Source organism: Sciurus carolinensis, chromosome 6, assembly GCF_902686445.1.
Source record: "Sciurus carolinensis chromosome 6, mSciCar1.2, whole genome shotgun sequence".
NCBI lineage: Eukaryota > Metazoa > Chordata > Mammalia > Rodentia > Sciuridae > Sciurus > Sciurus carolinensis.
Genome location: NC_062218.1, coordinates 159,111,958 through 159,130,068, shown reverse-complemented (window position 1 = coordinate 159,130,068; position 18,111 = coordinate 159,111,958). Strand labels below are relative to the sequence as shown.

General features: G+C 56.9%; 1 protein-coding gene across 3 annotated transcripts in view; it reads left to right on the top strand.

Annotated features, from left to right (window-relative positions):
• Window positions 1–18,111, top strand: part of Stk10 (serine/threonine kinase 10) — a 123,875-nt gene that overhangs the window by 101,586 nt on the left and 4,178 nt on the right. For all 3 annotated transcript variants that reach the window (XM_047557000.1, XM_047557001.1, XM_047556999.1), the window contains exons 13-18: window positions 2,544–2,636; window positions 6,120–6,249; window positions 7,314–7,438; window positions 9,188–9,376; window positions 9,724–9,849; window positions 12,633–12,746. In XM_047557000.1, coding sequence (XP_047412956.1) covers window positions 2,544–2,636; window positions 6,120–6,249; window positions 7,314–7,438; window positions 9,188–9,376; window positions 9,724–9,849; window positions 12,633–12,746 — 777 coding nt within the window. The remainder of the gene's footprint in view (window positions 1–2,543; window positions 2,637–6,119; window positions 6,250–7,313; window positions 7,439–9,187; window positions 9,377–9,723; window positions 9,850–12,632; window positions 12,747–18,111) is intronic.

The following is an 18,111-nucleotide window of genomic DNA, read 5'->3' as shown; positions in this document are numbered from 1 at the left end:
GTATTACAGATTTCCCCCTGTAGGCTTATAGTGGCCCTATATGTTTCCAAAACCCTTTCTTTAAGGGGAGATCAATATTAGCAGTGCCCAATTCAGACAGTATGCAATCCTAGACCAAATAGCCCCTATGAGGACAATAACAAAATTGTCATAATAAATAGAATGAGTTCAAATATCTTCAGTAAAATAAACAGATTTGTAATAAGGTCTGCAGTTTCAAATGGAGGACAAAGAGGAGGTGGAGGGATGTAGGTTGTAGCTGTTAATGGGATAAGAAAAGAATATATAGAAGTTCTAGATAATAGAAAGAGTGAGAGTATAAACAAAAGAATTTGGTTGTTAGCATGCAAAAAGGGAGAAAGAGACTCTGAGGGAACAGGTAAACAAAAGGAAAAGAGAGCAAGAAAAGTAAAGAAATAAAACTTAAATTTTTTCTATAAGGAGAAAAAAGAAAATCTACAGTATAACAGTCATATAGTAACGAAACCTCCCAGAGTTCAGTAGCCTGATGCATGAGAGGACCTGACAATGAGCTTCAAGCCTCCAGCAGGCGTCTCAGGATGGGATTTGCCCCACCTAAAGATCGGAGCTCTGGCTTTCAGGATTATCCAAGATGGCCGCTCTGGCTTCCAAATGTGTTGGCAAATGGGGAGCTGCAGCTCAGGGTGTGGACGTGGTCAGCAGGAGATCCTGGAGGCGGGATGCGGTTGGTCAGGCAGGGGTCCTGGAGGTCGGGTGTGTTTGGTGTGGTTGTGGGATCCTGGAGGCTGGTTGCAATCAGTTGGTCTGGGGTCCTGGCGGCAGGGGGCAGTCAGTCAATGTGAGGGCCACAGAGGCAGGGAGTGATCGTCAGGCTGAGGGATCCTGGAGGTGGGGCTCAGTCAGTCCGGCCAGGGGTCCTACGGGGCCTGGCTGTTGTCTCAAAATGGCGGCAGCCATGTGTAACCAAACCTGCAGGTACTGTGACAGTGAACTTCCAGGCAACAGCAGGCAGCTGGAGCTCCACTGGCGGTCGGCGATCAGTTTGCTGACTGTTGTCGGACAATCAGGAGGTGAACCTGTAGGCCTACATTGGGTGATGGATAGGTGTAAGGCAGGGGATGGACAGGCGAGAGGCAGGCAAATGGCGGATGGTAGGCACCTGAAAGTGAGCAATCAAGAAACAGATATCCTCTACTTGAAACCGGAGTTACCGAGCGACAAGGAATGCAGCCTCCCTCTAGTCCACCATCGTGGATCTCCCTGAGGCTGGCTTTAATCTTGCAATCCTCCTGCCTCAGCCTCCCAAGTTGCTGGGATTACAGGTGTATTTTAATATTTTGGTGTCCTATTTTAATTAAGTATTTGGCTTATGGGCACATCTGGGCACATGTGTTTAGTGGTTGTTCTATAGTGTCTTAATGTGCTCCTTGAACTCTTTGAGCACCCGCTTAGTGTTTACAGTGCAGTGCTTCAATTAAATGGTAGAAATCTCACAACATGCAAACGTCTCTTCTCTTAGCTGCAGCCCACCCTGTTAGGCACGGACCCGCAGGCTCCCCGCTGTGGGTGGTGGTCCTGATCTTCCTTTAGTTTTCCAAAGCCTTTGCTGTCCTCCTCTGCTCCTGTCTCACTAGTGCCCAGCTCAGGACTGGACCAGACTTGTGTGGGCCCATACAAAGCCTTAAGGACTTCCTGTTCTGCATTCTTCTCTTTGGGATTCAGGCACCTTCTCTGCAGGCCTAGGTCCCAGTGCCTGGGGCTGGAAGCATGAGGTCAGCCACCTCCCCATTAGGTCACCAGGCAGGTCTGGGACCTGAGAGGAAAGGCCTTTCCTCCCTGCACTGCGGTCACCCCAGTGGGCCTCCAGGGCATCCTGGGTGGCCCACCATCCACCACTTAGCACCCAGGGTAGAGGGCAGCTTCTTCCCGCTGTCCCAGCAAACGTCCTGAGACATCCTGACCCTGCAGGGCCACGTGCTCACCCCTGGGCCAGGCCTGAGGTCAGGGGCACAGAAATGCAGCTCCACCAGCCGGGACCCTGTGCTGGCCTAGGGCCAGGTGGGCCCACGGTGCCAGCCTTGGCTCAGGGGAACCCGGAGCCTGCGTCTCTGGCTGGGTGAGAGCACCCACAGACGCAGGCCTTCTCGGGCGACTCGATATGGAAGTTGATGACAGACATCTCTGACACTAACGGCATATCTTTTAAGATTATTTCATATGTTCAGCGCAATTAGGGAAACATATCTAAAGGTCTTCTGAGGGGACAGTAGTTTTTCAAAAAGCCTGAGAAAAACTGCCCAGAGGAAACAAGGTGCATTACCAGAGGAGGCGGGATGGAGACCAAGCCGCCAGAAACAGCCTGTCCTCTCCGGACGGGAGCTGGGACAGTAGTGGCCAGGCCAACCGGCGCCCCCTGAGGGCTGGGTGTGGCAGGATGTGGGGGGGTCGCACCTGTGGAGCCACCTGGCCTGCGGCCTCCCTGACCCTGGGCCCCAGCCTCAGCGCCTGGCACTGCAGCCAGCGCAGGGACCGCCCTGACCCGGCCACTCTGCCGCCTGCAGGCCAAGAGCGAGGTGGAGAAGCTGCCCCGGCAGCAGCGGAAGGAGAGCATGAAGCAGAAGATGGAGGAGCACACGCAGAAGAAGCAGCTTCTCGTGAGTGCTGGGCCCCACCGGCCCTCAGGGTCCCCACGTGAGCCCTGTCCGCGCCCAGGCCTCGCCCCTCAGGGCGCCTCCTTCTGAGCACCGGCCAGCCCGCCCTCCCCGCTGCCCACCCTGGACCGTGGCCCAAGCCCTCAGCCCCTGCGCCTGGTCCTAGGCCCTGTGCTGGCTTGTCACTGCGCCTTGGCGGGCACAGGATCTCCCCCTGGCGGCTTGGGGCCCTTGGGAGTCCAGCCCTCGTCTCCCGGAGCTGGCCCTGCCGTCCTGAGGGCTCCTCCCTCCGGTGGGCAGGCAGGAGCTGAGTCCTCCTTGCACTGGGCCCTCCATGCCTCCTGAGCACGACACGTGTGCACGCACACACACGTGTGCACACGTGCACGGACACCACCTCCTGCCACTCTCCTATAGTTCCTTCCTCACACCAGCTGGTGTGAGCACGTCACCTCCCCCACAGATCTTCAGTGGCTCCCCTTGCCCGCAAGTGCTGCCGGGCCCTGCCCGCTTCACTCTGCCCTCCCGCCTGTTCCCTGCTCCAGTGCCTGGGCTCCCTCCCAGGGGTCTCCGCCCTCTGCTCCCCGGCACAGGCTCTGTACGCCATCCGCCTCGGGGTCTGGGGGGAGGCTCTTTCTTTTCCCATTTGCTGCAGAGGAAACCGAGGCTCAGAGAGGTGACATTGCAGAGGTGACTGTGGGCGGGCAACGCCTCAAACTTGGTCAGACTCCAGACTCCGCGTTCTCTTCAGGACACCCCGGAACCCGCCCTGGGTTCTGAGATCAGAAAAGCGTGCAGGCGAGGCAGGGGTGCCGGGGAGGCTGGTCCGCGGATAGGTGGGAGCAGCGCACTCTCGGGTCCTGTTGCACTGTGGGGCGATAGCCAGTGAGAGTGCGTCGTGCATCTCAGAGAAGCTAGAAGAGAGGATTTCCAGGGTTTCACCCCAAAGACAAATGTTTTCGATGGCCATGCTAATTATGCCAACCTGATTATTGTACAAAACATAGCATGTTGAAATTTCACATTGCACCCCAGAACTTTGTGCAATTCGTATGTGTCAGATTTTAAAATTAATTTTTTAAAATGCAGGGCTTGTGAGGGTGAGGCCCACAGGTCCTTGTCCTGATGGGGGGGGGGAGAGGGGGGGAGAGAGAGAGAGAGAGAGAGAGAGAGAGAGAAAGAAGAGAAGAAGAGAAGAGAAGAGAAGAGAAGAGGAGAGAGAAGAGGAGAGGAGAGAGAAAGAGCGAGCAGATTGTGTGGCCCTTCAGGAGGCCGATCTGCAATCACATGAAGATCCTTGGGGCTGGACTGGGGCTCAGCGGTAGAGCACTTGCCTAGCACATGTGAGGCACTGGGTTTGATCCTCAGCACCTCATAAACTGAGTAAATAAAATAAAGGCATTGTGTCCATCTACAACTAAAGACAAGATTTAAAAAAAAAAAATCCTCAAAAACTTGTGGAACTTCTAACTTGGATTTTCTCCTTCTGGACATCCTGGGAAAGTCATCGCAAGCTTCACACACATTCAGATCCCAGAGTGTGAAGGCCTGCGCTACTTAAGTAGAGAAAACTGGGAACAACCTGTTATTTATTAGGGAAATAAATTAGGGTAGATCTGTACCATGAAATATTTTCATCCATTAAAATACATTTGAAGTCGGTCGCCTTGGCGCACGCCTGTAATCCCAGCAGCTCGGGAGGCTGAGGCAGGAGGATCACAAATTCAAAGCCAGCCTCAGCAATTTAGTAAGGCCCTAAACTGCCCAGTGAGACCCTGACTCTAAATAAAATATAAAAAAGGGCTGGGGGTATGGCTCAGTGGTTAAGCACCCCTGGGTTCAAACCCAGGACGCCCCCAAAAAAAACATTTAATAGAAGAGTACATGGTAACATGGAGAGGTCTTTCTAGTGACTTTTGAAATTTTGGTAAAATGATATAACACAATTTACCATCTTCGCTATTAAGGGAAGCGGAACTGAAAAGCCTGTCCTAGCAAGCTCTCCATTGTCCCCGCCCTGCGGCCTGGAACCTCCCTGCTCCTTCCTGTCCCTGTGCTGGTCTGCGTGAGCATGGTGCTGGGGATTGGTCGCCTGGCCTCGTGCCTGCTCAGCTCAGCACGCGCTGGCCCACTGAGCTGCACCAGGCCCTGTCTCCACGATGATTGTCCTTGATACTTCCCATAAGTGGACTCGGTGTCCACGAGGCTCGTGCATGTGACGGCCTTCCTTTTTAAGGCTGAGTGGTAGCCATGGTGAATTGATAGCGCGTTGTGCTTCTTCATTTTCTCACCAGTGACTGCTTGGCCCTCGTGACTCCTGTGCTGTGAACTTGGGTGTCTCTTTAATTCCTAAATGACTTCTGTGAACAATCACAGCAGTAGCCGTGGATGCACTGGAATAGGTGCTTCATGGACACTTGCTAGCCTCTTGAGGGTTAGTAGGGGTTTCTAGTTCCTTCTCGTATGGTTCCTAAATTTGTTTTCCAGTACTGGATGGACCCCGGGGCCTGTGCATGCCAGGCACACTCTGCCACTGAGCCACCTCCACAGCCCTTTCTGGTTTTTTTTCGAAACAGGATCTCACTGTGTTGCCCAAGCTGGCTTTGAACTTGCCATCTTCCTGTCACCCTCCTGAGCTAAACATTTTCAAACTTAAATTTTCTTTTCTTTTTTTTTTTAATATTTTTTTAGTTGTCAATGGACCTTTATTTGTTTGTATGTGGTGCTGAGAATCGAACCCAGTGCCCCGCACATGCTAGGCAAGCGCTCTACCACTGAGCCACAATCCCAGCCCAAATTTTATTTTCTTACTTGTTATTATGGAAAATAAAAAGCACAGAGGATCCCAGTCCAAAGAAACGGTGCGTGTTTAAGGAGGGAAATGCTAACTGGCCTGCACCGATCACCGTACCCCCACATATGTGCGGTTATGACGTCAGGTAGAAACAACAGTTAAGAAAGCAGACGGGCATGGTTATTATGGTCAGCGAGCCCCACATGCCCATCACCCGAGCTCAGTAACCGTCCCCTCACGTCCACTTATTCACTTCCTGACCCTACCGGGTCATTCTGACTCAGATCCAAGGCATCATGTCGTATCAACCTGTAGACATCTCGGACATCCCAGAAACAGCCCCCATGGCATGCACGTGCCTTATGGGCATGTAGCTCGGTGACCTGGGGTCCAATCCCTGGCGCGCACACACGATCAGTCTCCGCTTCTGAATGACGTCCCTCTCCAGGCTGCTCAGCATTCCCCTTACCAGTGGCTTCACGGATCCCATTTCTTTCTTTCTTTTTTTAACGATTTGATCCAAGATCCAAAAGCAAGCCCACGCCTCGGTGGGTGGCTGCCTCTGAGTCTCCTTGACTCCTTCCCGTGTTTCCTGAACGTGCTCCTGGGTCCTGCCGCTCTTCCCCCTGAACCGGGGGCACTGAGTGGCCTGAGCTGGTCCAGGTGAAGGTCTGTGCACCTCCTCCCCACAGGACCGGGACTTCGTAGCCAAGCAGAAGGAGGACCTGGAGCTGGCCATGAAGAGGCTGACCGCGGAGAACCGGCGGGAGATCTGCGACAGGGAGCGGGAGTGCCTCAACCGGAAGCAGGAGCTCCTCCGAGGTGGGCAGGGCACTGGGGCAGCACCGGGTCTGTCCATCCCGAAAGATAGGTTTCCTTCACGGTGGCGCCAGGCAGCCTCCCCGATGTCGGGAGCGAGGCCGGGGGACCATTCCCACTCAGACTCGACACTATTCCGGAAGTCAGGGAAGGGGGCAGAGGAGGGGACAGACACAGCACCAGGGCAGCTGCACCCAGTGAGCTGCAGAAGCGGGTGGCACAGCCGGTACCGAGCCCCCTCCCAGCTGTCACGGGTTGAGTGATGCTCTGCAGGCCGCGTACCCCTGGGAGCCAGGCCCTGCCATGGCCCCAGTTTTTGCAGATGAGGAAACCAGAGGTTGGAGAGTTACCATTCTCAGGTTGATGGCCTAGTCTTTTGGGGCAGCACTAACAAAATACCACGGATCGGAGGCTGATAAGCAGCAGAAACTAAGTTTTCATACTTCTCGAGGCCAGGGACGAGGGCTGCTTCCTATGATGGTGCATTTCTGACCCTGTGCCTCCTTCAGGGCATCTCCACCTGAGCCCTGACAGAAGCAGAGACGCAGAGCAGATCGCACTTAAAAACGTCCTCCGAGGCCGTTCCTCGCTCACGCACGGTTGAGCCCATTTGGCAGAGGTGGAAACTGAGGCCTCGAGAGCTGCTCTCTTCCATCCCAAATCCCAGCTGCAACCAGTTCCAGCCTGCCCTCTCGCCTCTCTGACTCCTGACTCAGAAGGACACCTCTCCAGGCCTCAGCCTCCACCTCTGCCCAGGGACACCACCGTAGGTGGAGGGAGGACGCGTCCTTGAGTACGCATTCGAGCGTGCTCTGCGCTGCGCCCCTGCTCTGTGATGGCAGTGGGAAGGGCTCAGAGGGAGACTCCGGGGAGAAGGCACGGGAGATGCACCCTCACTGAGGAAGCCGCCCTCCGGCCTTGGCCTTCCGGCTCTGCCCTGTTGCTGGGAGCTGCCTCCCTTAGGACCCGGCCCGGATGGGTCACTGTCTGCTGACCTCGCCGGGGCGGGAGGGGAGAATGCGTGTGGCCTCTGGCACCTCACCCAGTGGGCGGCATGTCCCCTGCAGACCGGGAGGCAGCGCTGTGGGAGATGGAGGAGCACCAGCTGCAGGAGAAGCACCAGCTGGTGAAGCAGCAGCTCAAAGATCAGTACTTCCTCCAGCGGCACCAGCTGCTGCGCAGGCACGAGAAGGTGAGGCTCCCACCGGCCGGGCTGCGCTGGCCCCTGTGCCCCGAGGAACGTGTGGCCGCGCGAGCCCGGAGGCCTCCAGGGCCGTCCATCCTGGCTGGAGCACCAGGAAACCGCGCGGGGTGCAGATGGCCACGGCAGCTCCCGCTGACCCCAGCTGCTGTGGTGCCCCCTGCCTCCCTCTCTCCCTCTCTTTCTCCCTCCCTCTCCCTCTCTCTCCCTCTCTCCCTCCCTCCCTCTCTCCCTCTCTCTCTCTCCCTCCCTCCCTCTCCCTCTCTCTCCCTCTCTCCCTCCCTCTCCCTCTCTCTCCCTCCCTCTCTCTCCCTCCCTCCCCTCTCTCTCCCTCTCTCCCTCTCTCCCTCTCTCCCTCTCCCTCTTCCTCTCTCCCTCTCTCTCTCCCTCTCCCTCTCTCTCCCTCTCCCTCTCTCTCCCTCCCTCCCTCTCTCCCTCCCTCTCTCTCCCTCCCTCCCTCTCCCTCTCTCTCCCTCCCTCTCCCCCTCCCTCCCTCTCTCTCCCTCCCTCTCCCCCTCCCTCCCTCTCTCTCCCTCTCTCTCCCTCCCTCTCCCCCTCCCTCCCTCTGTCTCCCTCTCCCTCTCTTCTCCTTCCCCTCTTCCCTTTCCGTCCTCTCTCTCCTCCGCTTTCTCCTTTCCTCTCTCCCACACATTTCCTCAGGAGACTTTTAGGGCCTTAAATGCCACCTCTGCTGGGAAGCCTTCCCTGAGTCCCCAGCCCTGGCAGGGGACCCCTGCTCTGTGCGGCCAGAGCGCTTTCTGTGTCTATGCTGTCCTCTTGGTCAGTCCCCGTCATAGTGACAGTGTCAGATAAACCAAGGTCTGGGTGCACGGCAGTTGCCGGTAATTCCGGTCCCTTACCTGCGGGCACAGAGGGAAGTCAGCGTGCTGCCACGGAGGCCTCCTGAAGGAGGCGATGTCCACACAGAGTTTTGAAATGCAAATGGGTTTTAGGGGAAGGAGAAAATTCAAAATTATTATTCAGTCTTTTAAAATATGAATTTAGTCGTGGTGTGGTGGCACATGCCTGTAATCCCAGCGACTCCAAAGGCTGAAGCAGGAGGATCGGAGTTTCAAGGTCAGCCTGGGCAACTTAGCAAGACCCTGCCTTGAGATAAGAAATGAAAAGGGCTGGGAATGTCGCCCCGTGGCAGCAACCCTGGGTCCGGCCCCAGTACTGCTCAGTGAATGAGCGCTGTCCGTGTAGTGCCATCGGTAATGGTGAGCTGTGCCCCCTGGGGTGCGCCTTGCTCTGAAACATGAAGCGATGCTGGCGCGTCGTCAGTTAGCTGGGAGGGCACCTGGCCGGTAGGAATCCAGGGCTCTCAGCAACGCAGACGCTCGGCCCCTGCCCGGGTTACTTCCCACACGCCCATCGCAAGCCGGAAACAAGCTGGACGTGCGTTTCACACACCTGACCTCCTGACCCTCCCAGCTTGCTGACAGTAGCATATGGTAGGGCCGTTTCCCCTTCAGATCTTGTGGCTGCCAGGCAGCTATGGCCAAGTGACGTGGCACAGCATCCTGAGCGTGACAGGCTGCACATCACCAGCCCATAAAAAGATCAAAATGCAAAGTGCGGCTTCTGCCGAATGCAGGTGGTTTCCCACCGCCACAAAGTGAAAGAACTGGAAGTCAGGCAGTGAGCTGACCAGGCCTGCTGTGCCGAGCATCCTGGCCAGGTGGTCTGGGCTTCCCAGGTGACCTGGTGGCTGACCTCACCCCCGGGGCGTCCCCTCAGGAGCGGGAGCAGATGCAGCGCTACAACCAGCGCATGCTGGAGCAGCTGAAGGTGCGGCAGCAGCAGGAGAAGGCGCGGCTGCCCAAGATCCAGCGCAGCGAGGGCAAGACACGCATGGCCATGTACAAGAAGAGCCTGCACATCAACGGCCAGGGCAGTGCCGCCGAGCAGCGCGACAAGATCAAGCAGGTGGGCTGCAGCCGCCGGGCTGGGCAGGGCCTGGTCCTGAAGTGGTCTGGGGGATTGTATAAAGTGTGTGCCAGGCCTTGGGAGGGCGCGTGGGGCACAGCCGTGGCCTGGAAGCGTCCTTCGTCCCCTGGTGAATCAGCCTGCTGGACAGAGGCGGCTGTGTGCTGTCACCACCCGCCTCCGGTTTCTTCCGCGAACCTTCCTGTGCTGGTCCTGTGCTGCGTGCACTGCCCTGGCGTGGGTCACGTGGCAGGTCCCGCCAGGCTGGGCCCCGAGGGCAGAGGCTGGGTCTCCACTCGGCCGGGCACAGCCGGGGCCGCTGCCCTGAGGCTCCCCGCCCCCCACAGTTCTCGCAGCAGGAGGAGAAGAGGCAGAAGGCGGAGCGCCTGCAGCAGCAGAACAAACACGAGAGCCAGATGCGGGACATGCTGGCGCAGTGCGCGGGCAACATGAGCGAGCTGCAGCAGCTGCAGGTAGGCTGCCCGTGCTGGGGCTGGCCATTCCCCTGCCGCAGGGCCGGGCTCTGGCTTCGTGAAGGAGACGGGGCTGGCGGCCTGGCCGTGAGCGGGCCGCTGGTTTCTCGGTCATCCCTGTGTCTGCTGGGAAGGACGCTTCCACTGACTTCTTTTCCTGTGGTAGTCCCTGGCCTCCTCAGGTTTCCTGGCCCCTTGGTTCGCCCCACGCCTCAGGGTCCTCTGCAGGCCAAGAAGAGGCTCCTGATCAGAACCTGCCCATGACTTGAGCTGACTTCCAGCTCCTGGAACTCTGGCAGTTCCTGGTGCCACCAGCCGGTACTTGGAGCCCCCTTGTGGTGCAGTGAGGCATTGCTGCACCTGAGAGCCGTGAACCTCAGGATGTGGCTCAGGCTGTTGGGCTGATCTGGCAGTTTCTGGAGAGGAAGCATCACAGGCACTGGAGCCTGCTCAGCAGGGGCTCTGCCGCTGCCATCCGTGAGGTTTAGTGAAGCCAGTCACGTTCCTGCCCCCCGTTACCCTCTCTGCCTAATGGGGTGCACTAGGAGCTAACTGAAGGGACCCTGTGAAGTGCTGAGCGCTGTGGGCCAGGGGGCTGCTAGGACTATTTCTCACTACCCAGCTCCTACGCTCCTGTAGACCGTTAGCCTGAAGCCCACGCGAAGAACCCCCAAGGGTTCCGCTTCTCCACCCAGTGTGTTGTGGGATCGGCACAGGGTTCTCCCTGCTTGATGAGCACCTTGTAGCAAGACTGATTCTGCAGAGAACAAACAGGGACTCGCCACTTTTGCTGACGAGAGAGATTCCTTGGAAAAACTGAAAAGCAGATAACTCAGCTCAGAAAGAGTGAGGGAGCCCGAGGCGCGGCACGTGCCAGCCTCGGCAGCACAGCCAGGCCTGAGCAGCTCAGAACCCATCTCCAAATAAAAAGTAAAATGGGCTCCATGTTAAAGAGCTTCTGGGGTTCAATCCTCAGTGTAAAAAAATTAAAATAGAAAATGGAGTGTAGGGGAGTTTGGAAGAGCCTCAGCCAGGTCTGTGGCCCTTGTCCCTTGCCAGAACGCTCTCCTGAGGAAACGCAGGAATCCTCCATAAATCATATCTACGTTACAATTCATGATGTAGTTAAGGTGATTATGTAATTTCTGTAAGTATATTTTTACACACAGAGATTGTTTTAGTCTGCCTGGACTGCCAAAAAATGTACCACAGCGAGGGCTGGGCTGGGGCTGAGTGGCCAGCACTCGCCTGGCCCACTGTCTGCATGGCCAGGCAAGGGGGCACGCACCTGCGCGCCCAGCCCTCGGGAGCTGAGCCCGGAGGGGCGCCATCTCGGGACCTCAGGGGCTAGGCCAGTCGGGGTCTGTACTGTGGTCCCTGGTGGTTCGTCCTATGACCTCCACTGCACTGGCAACCGAGCCTGGCAACGCGGCGAGGCCCCAGCTCTTAAGAAAAAGAAAGCACCACTGATCCTGTGGTTTAAACCCTGGAAACCGGGGCTGGAGGTGTGGGTCGGGGTAGAGCGTTGACCTGCCATGAGCAAGACTCTGGTCGCATCCCCAGCACGTGCACACGCGCGCGCACACACACACACACACATACACACTCACTTTTTTTAAAAAGGAAGGAAGGAAAGAAAGAAATGGAGTTTCTCGTAGTTCTGAAGTCTGAAAGTGTAAGCTGGGGGCACCCACATGGTCAGGTGCTGGTGAGGGCCTTCTTGGCCAGTAGGTGACCTTCTCACTGTGTCCTCAGATGCCACAGAGGGAGGGTGAAGGAGAGGGCAGGGGAGAGGCGCGTGAGCACCTGACTGGCAAGCTCCCTGGTCTCCCTTCCTGTGAGGCACACCTGTCACTGGGGCCACTTCCTGACCCCATCTCACCCTCGTGGCCTCTCGGAGGCCTCCATTCTAGATCCCACCACCTCAGAGCTGGGGCTTCAACATGAATTTGAGGGGAACACAGCTCAGTCTGTAGCACAGATGTTCAGCAGGGCGTTCTTCATAACACTGAAAATCAGACGCCACCCAAGTGGCTCAAAAGATGGGAATTTTAAGAAAATTTGATAAATACATATTGTGAGATGTTCCAGGCATTAAAAATACCATGCACAATACTTTGCAGAGGTGTTTGTGGAGCATGGAGGGGGCGGGTCCGCAGAATCATACACGCAGGGTGAGCCACACACAGGGGACAGAGCCCGACAGGAGGTGTATCCAAACGTTCCTACTGGGCTTCCGTGGGGTGGGATTAGGGGATATGCCATGTTTAGGGCTAATAGTTTTGTTGTTTTATTAAAATAAGTGTCCATTTTTTAAAACTCAGGGGATGAAAAAGCTCACAGAAGAAATCTTCAACGTTGCCGCACATTCCAGAGCACAGCTCATGAGAGCTATTACCATTAATGTTCTGGAATGTTCCTCCAGGTGCCTCTTGGTGTGTGTGCATTTCCTTTTACCGAGTTGCGTATAAGTGAGGTTTATAATCAAAGATAGGAAGGAAGTGGGCGCTGTGGGGCACTTTTCAGGCAGATACCTTATATCCTGGATAAGGCCAGGCTCAGGGGTACATGCCTGTAATCGCAGCTACCCAGGATGTTGAGGCAGCAGAATCTCAAGTTCAAGGCCAACTGGGCAACTTAGCAAGACCCTGCCTCAAGATGAAAAATGAAAAGAAGTAATAAGCAAGTGGCGCTGGGTTCCGCCAGCCTGCAGCACTGTGGGCCTCAGTTCCCTGCCTCTTCCTTCTGACGCTCACACCTGTTCTGCCTGGTGATTATTCCAGAATGAGAAGTGTCACCTCTTGGTGGAGCACGAAGCCCAGAAGCTGAAGGCCCTGGACGAGAGCCATAACCAGCACCTGAAGGAGTGGCGGGACAAGCTGAGGCCACGCAAAAAGGTAACAGGCCTGGCCGGAGGGTGCAGGTGGGCTCTGCGCCCGGCTGGCCACAGGCGTCTGCCAAGGGCCGCTTCCGTCTCCTCTTGGTAGACGTGTTTTGTGGCGTCCCCAGAGTGGGTGACAGACGCCTCTGCTTAGCTCCGTCCCACAGGCTGAAGGACCCCTGCCGTGTGTGCAGAGCCCAGCCTGTGGGCCTCCGCCAGGTGGGAGCCTGCACCAGCCGGGCCACTCTGAATTAGTTCTGGGGTGTGCGGAACAGGTTGCCAAGGCCTGGCTGCGGGTGAGCTCGCAGCAGAGCTCCTGCCTGCACCGTCATGCTCTGCGCTCAGTCCCCACTGCCAAGGCCAAAGGCCACCCCCTTGGCCGTGTCGCCAGCAGCCCTTATTGCCATATGGGGACGTGGGCCAGAAGGCTGGCACCCTCGTGGCGTCTGCTCAGGGCCTCGGAAGGCTGTAGCCCAGGGGTCCCCTGGGCGGGCTCTTACCCACTGGCCCTGGGCAGGCATCGCTCCAGCTTGACAGACCCCAGGCCTGAGGTTCCCGTGGGCCTGCTGGCCGACGCCCAGGCCTGCTCTGCTCTCCAGACGCCCGCACTCCTTGTTCACGGCCCTCCATTGCCAGGCTCAGTGACCCAGCACTGACTTGGCACCTGCGAGGCCCTGGGTGCTATCCTCAGTGCCCCAAAACAAAACAAAACAAAATTAGAAAAAAATGGGGCCATATGATGGGCATAGGCTCGTGGGGTGTCCCTGTCCTCGGAAGGAGCGGCGAGGTCTCCTAGGTTCCCACGCTCAGAGGGGCAGAATGGCAGGCTCTGGGGTCCCAGGAGTCGCTCGCGGAATCCTGCCTCCTGCTCCGCGTCCAGAAGACCCGGCCTCCTGTGGCTGTGCACTTTTATTTGTTGACTTTGTGTCTGGGGATGGAGTCCCGGGACCCATGTGCTAGGCAGCGCCTGCGCCGTCCCTCAAGCCAGCCTCCCGCGCTGCGGCCGCCCTGAGCAGCCAGCACGTCCCCGTCTCTTCTGAGCATTCTTTTTTTTTTTGGTGCTGGGGATCGAACCCAGGGCCTTGCGCTTGCAAGGCAAGCACTCTACCCACTGAGCTATCTCCCCAGCCCCGTCCCTGTCTCTTTACCTCCGCTCGTTTCCCAGCCCTCGGCCGCTGCTCCTGGCAAGGTCCATAACTCAATCCTGCTGGCTCCGTCCCAGGGGTGACTTATTTGGCTTGACCTCCTGGTGGCAGCCAACTCCGTCCATCATGCCCTTGCCGCCCTGCCCTGTCCCCCCGGGCGGCTCTGCTGGGGGACCCTCTGTGCCTCGCTCGCCAGCCCCTGTACCTGACCCCAGGGCTCTGTTCTCCCCTGGCTGGGTCTGCACCTTCTCCCTGCCTGAGCTCATTCATTCCCTCCGCTCCGTCCGCACCCTCCGCACCTGGTCCCCATGCTCCGCCTTCTGCCTGTGTGGCCTCCCGTGTAGCACGCTGACGCCGTCTCCTGCGCTACCCCACCCAAGACTCCCACTGGCCCCAGGGCAGCAGGTCCCAAACACGACTATCACTTCTCCCATGAACGAGTTCTCCTCCTGCCTTCCGGGCCTGTGAACGCCACCTCTGTCTTCCTGGATGCTCGGCAACCGGCCTGAGTGACATCCTCTCCTCCCCGCCCCGCCCTTGCCTCAGCCACTTAGCTCCATCCCTCTGCCCTCCCCTGTGTGTCCCTTGCTCTTGGGCCTCATTACTTCCCATCTGGTTTACCCAAACTGCCCCCCCCACGCCTCCCTGGCCGCCCCACCTCCTGCCCCTGTGGCCCTCTGGCACCCAACCGTGGGAACAGTTGCTCTCAAACCTTCTGGTCCCCGGACCTGTTGACACTTCACACGTTCTTCAGATCCAGGCACAATGGAGCTCACCTGGGATCCCAGCTTCTTAGGAGGCTGAGGCAGGAGGATCGCAAGTTCCAAGCCAGCCTCTGCAACTTAGCAGGGCCCTAAGCAATTTAGTGAGACCCTGTCTCAAAATAAAATATATAAAGGGCTGGGGATGTGGCTCAGTGGTTGAGTACTGAGTACCCATCACCAGTACCAAAAGTGAAAAAATTAAAGTAGTTCAGAACCCAAGAGAGCTTTGGGCTTATATTTATGGATATTTACTATTTTAGCTGAGAATTTAAAAATTTATGACTCACAAATAACAATAAAATGCTACATGTTTACATAACTAATACGTATTAGGTGAAAATGATCGCATTTTCCCATCTAGATTAGAGAGGTTGGCTTTGTTGTGCATCCAACAAGTCTGTTTGCTCTCTGGTTGAAAGTAGATGGCCGGCCCTTCCTGGCACGCAGCACGTGGAGATACGTTATCGTGGTCAATGTTCATGAAGAAAATCTGGCTTCACGCAGATTCGTGTTTGGAAAGGGAGGATTGTTTCAATAACCTTTCAGATAATCATGTATATTCTTTGATAAAACACCAGAGTGCACCAAGAGGTAGTTTCTTTTCTTTCTTGCATGTGTGTACGCGTGCGTGTTGCTGGGCATGCAGCCAAGAGCCTGACTCTTGCCAGGCCCGTGCTGTGCCACTGATCAGCGCTAGGCTGAGGGGGCTCTGAAGGGCGGTCAGGGTGTGGAACCTGCCATCAGGGGTCTTTCCACCCTCTCTTATGTTAAAACCCACTGGTCTGTCTTGCACTGTAGCCAGAACTGTGCCCTCGCCACCTGACAACGTCACCCATTGGTCATTTTGAACATATTGGCGGTCAGAGTTGTGTAGACCTTTCAGTGTTGACATGCTTCATTGGCCAACGTAAAACAGTCACGTCCAAGCTGGGTGCAGTGGCACACGCCTGTAATCCCGGTGGCTCAGGAGGCTGAGGCAGGAGGATCGCAAGTTCAAAGCTAGTCTCAGCAATTTAGAGAGGCCCTAAGCAACTGAGTGAGGCTCTGTGTTAAATATAAAATACAGAAAAGGGCTAGGGATGTGGCTCAGTGGTTAAGCACTCCTGGTTCAATCCCCGGTACAGAAAAAAGTCACATCCGTCAATATCACGGCTGACCTCATCGGAATAATCTTTAAGTGCTGAGTCGCTGCCAAGGTCAGGCTGGCGGATGTGGGTTTCCAGAGTTCTGGATTTTGCTCGATTGCTCAGATCAATCACACGCTGCTGCTTCTTTTCCTGGAAGCGATTACTCTGTTCCTTTTCAAGGAAGTGCATGCTACATATGCACAGTTAGTCATTTTTAAGATAAAGATCATGTCCACGGCAGAGCAGATGAGCCATCTCAGCTCACACGGCTTTACCGGGTCCCCTCTAGGGACCCGTTCTGTTACTTCCCCTTTTGTCACAGGGGACACTGAAGAACACGTCCTCAAAGGTGGGCATTTCCCGTTGCTTCCTCAGCACAATTTCCGTGATATTGGCCTTTTCTTTTCCCCAGTGTTGGGAGGGAGCCCGGGGCCTCGCTCGTGCTAGCTACAAGTGCATGGTGGTGGCTCCCATTGTGTCACCTTCTCCTCAGGCTCCGGAGGATTTACCCATTGCTGCTTTGCACCATTTGGACAAATGTGAAAACCATGAAAAGGGCAAATTATGACTTACTGTTGGGAGTTCTGACCTTACTCACAGTCCCCACCCGCAAAGGGGTTCCCCAGGGGTCCGTGGACCACACTTTGAGAACCGCTGCCCTTGCTTCAGACACCTGAGTCTCATCCCTGCTCGGAGCAAATTCAGAACCCGAATAGCTCCCAGCACAGTGCATGCCTCCCTCCTGTGCTGGGCCGCAGACCCTGCCCTTTTGCTGGGAATTCTGTACCCCCGGGCCTTTGCCGGCAGCCCCTGCTTAGACTGTGCGGTGACTCCGCGGCCCTGCCCCTGCCTTGGGATCGCCACGGTCTGCGGTCGCTAGCTTGGTCATTCTTCCTCTGCTTGTGTTCATGCAGCAAACTCTTCCTGGGCCGACCTAAGTGCCCCGCACTGTTTCCAGCACTGGAGAGCCTGTGGGGAACGAAACAGCAACTCTGGCCTTGGGGAGCCGAGCTTGCGGAGGGGAAGGAGCAGGAGGTGCCAGGATGGGTGGCCTCAGACGCTGTGGCAGGAAGGCCTCGCAGAGAGGATGGAGACCGCCATCTCCATCCTTTGCCTGAGCAGAGCTCTGAGAGAAGGGGCTCTGAGACACCTGGGGGGAAGCACTTTGAGCCAGGAGGGAGCAGGAGCAAAGGCCCTGGGGCATTTGAGGAACCTCGGGGAGGTCGGGAGGCCCAGCCAAGTGGCAGCGGTGGTGCCAGGCCACAGGAGCTGGAGTCACGGGAAGGCCGGGGAGGAGACTGTGAGAAACGATGGTGGCTGAGGTAGAGTGCTGTTGGGGTGGAAGTTCCTGCTTCTCTTCTTCTGCCGTGCTTTCTAGAAGTCCTGGCTGGTCAGCGCGTCAGGACCCGCGGCAAGCCACGGTGCTTGTCTGGGACCTGCAGGGCGGGCCCTGGGCTGCAGACCGAGCCAGGGAGCTGGGGGTGGCATTGCGCCTCCTGGGGGAGCCCGTGCCTTCCCGCAGGCCTGGGCTGGCCAGACGCAGCCTTCGAGTTATGGGAGATAACCTGCTCTCCTGGAAGTCTAATGATTTAAAGGTCACTCACTGAGATGGGCCTCCCCAGCGCCTCTGGGCTGGTGTTCGGCCACGCCGTTGGGACCACGACCTCGCCATGTTGTTACATAAGATGAGCCACCAGGGACCTCCCAAGTGGCGATGCCAGTTTTGTACAGTCTTACACAGGAAGAAATCGCCCGCCAACAGTAGGGCAGAGGACCCCCTCCTTCCTAAACTGGGGGGAGCTGCCGGGTCACCTGAGCCCATGCCGTCCTGGGTGCGTCAGGTGTCGCGCGTGGCTTCCGCTGCTGGACCTGTGGCCTGACAGGAGGCAGCTGTCCACCTCGGCTGTGCAATGGCCTTGCCTGTCCTTGAACTAAGGCTTCCCTTCCCGCTGATGGGCCTTCCTGTTGGCAGGCCCGGGCTTGCTGGGGCGTCTGAGGCTGGACGTTTGGGTCATGTTCCTGCTAACCAGGGTGGACCCCAGCCTCGGGACGTCCGCGTTCGCCTGCGCTCTTCACTGGGGCATCTGCAGCACGTCCTGAGAGAGTGAAAATGGACACCACGTCCCTAGCGGCTGCCTCAGACCAGGAATCCTGTGGGGGGCCTGGGCTCTGGGGGCCTCACAAGTGTGCGTTAGGATGTGGCATTGGATTTTGCCTGTGGAGGCCGCTTCTGCAGAACTCCTTGTTCGCTCCCTTGACTGCTGCTGGAACGGCCCAGGGTGACGGGGTACATTCTGGAATACGTGGTCTTGTACACTCCCTCACAACCAGCAGCCATATCTCCT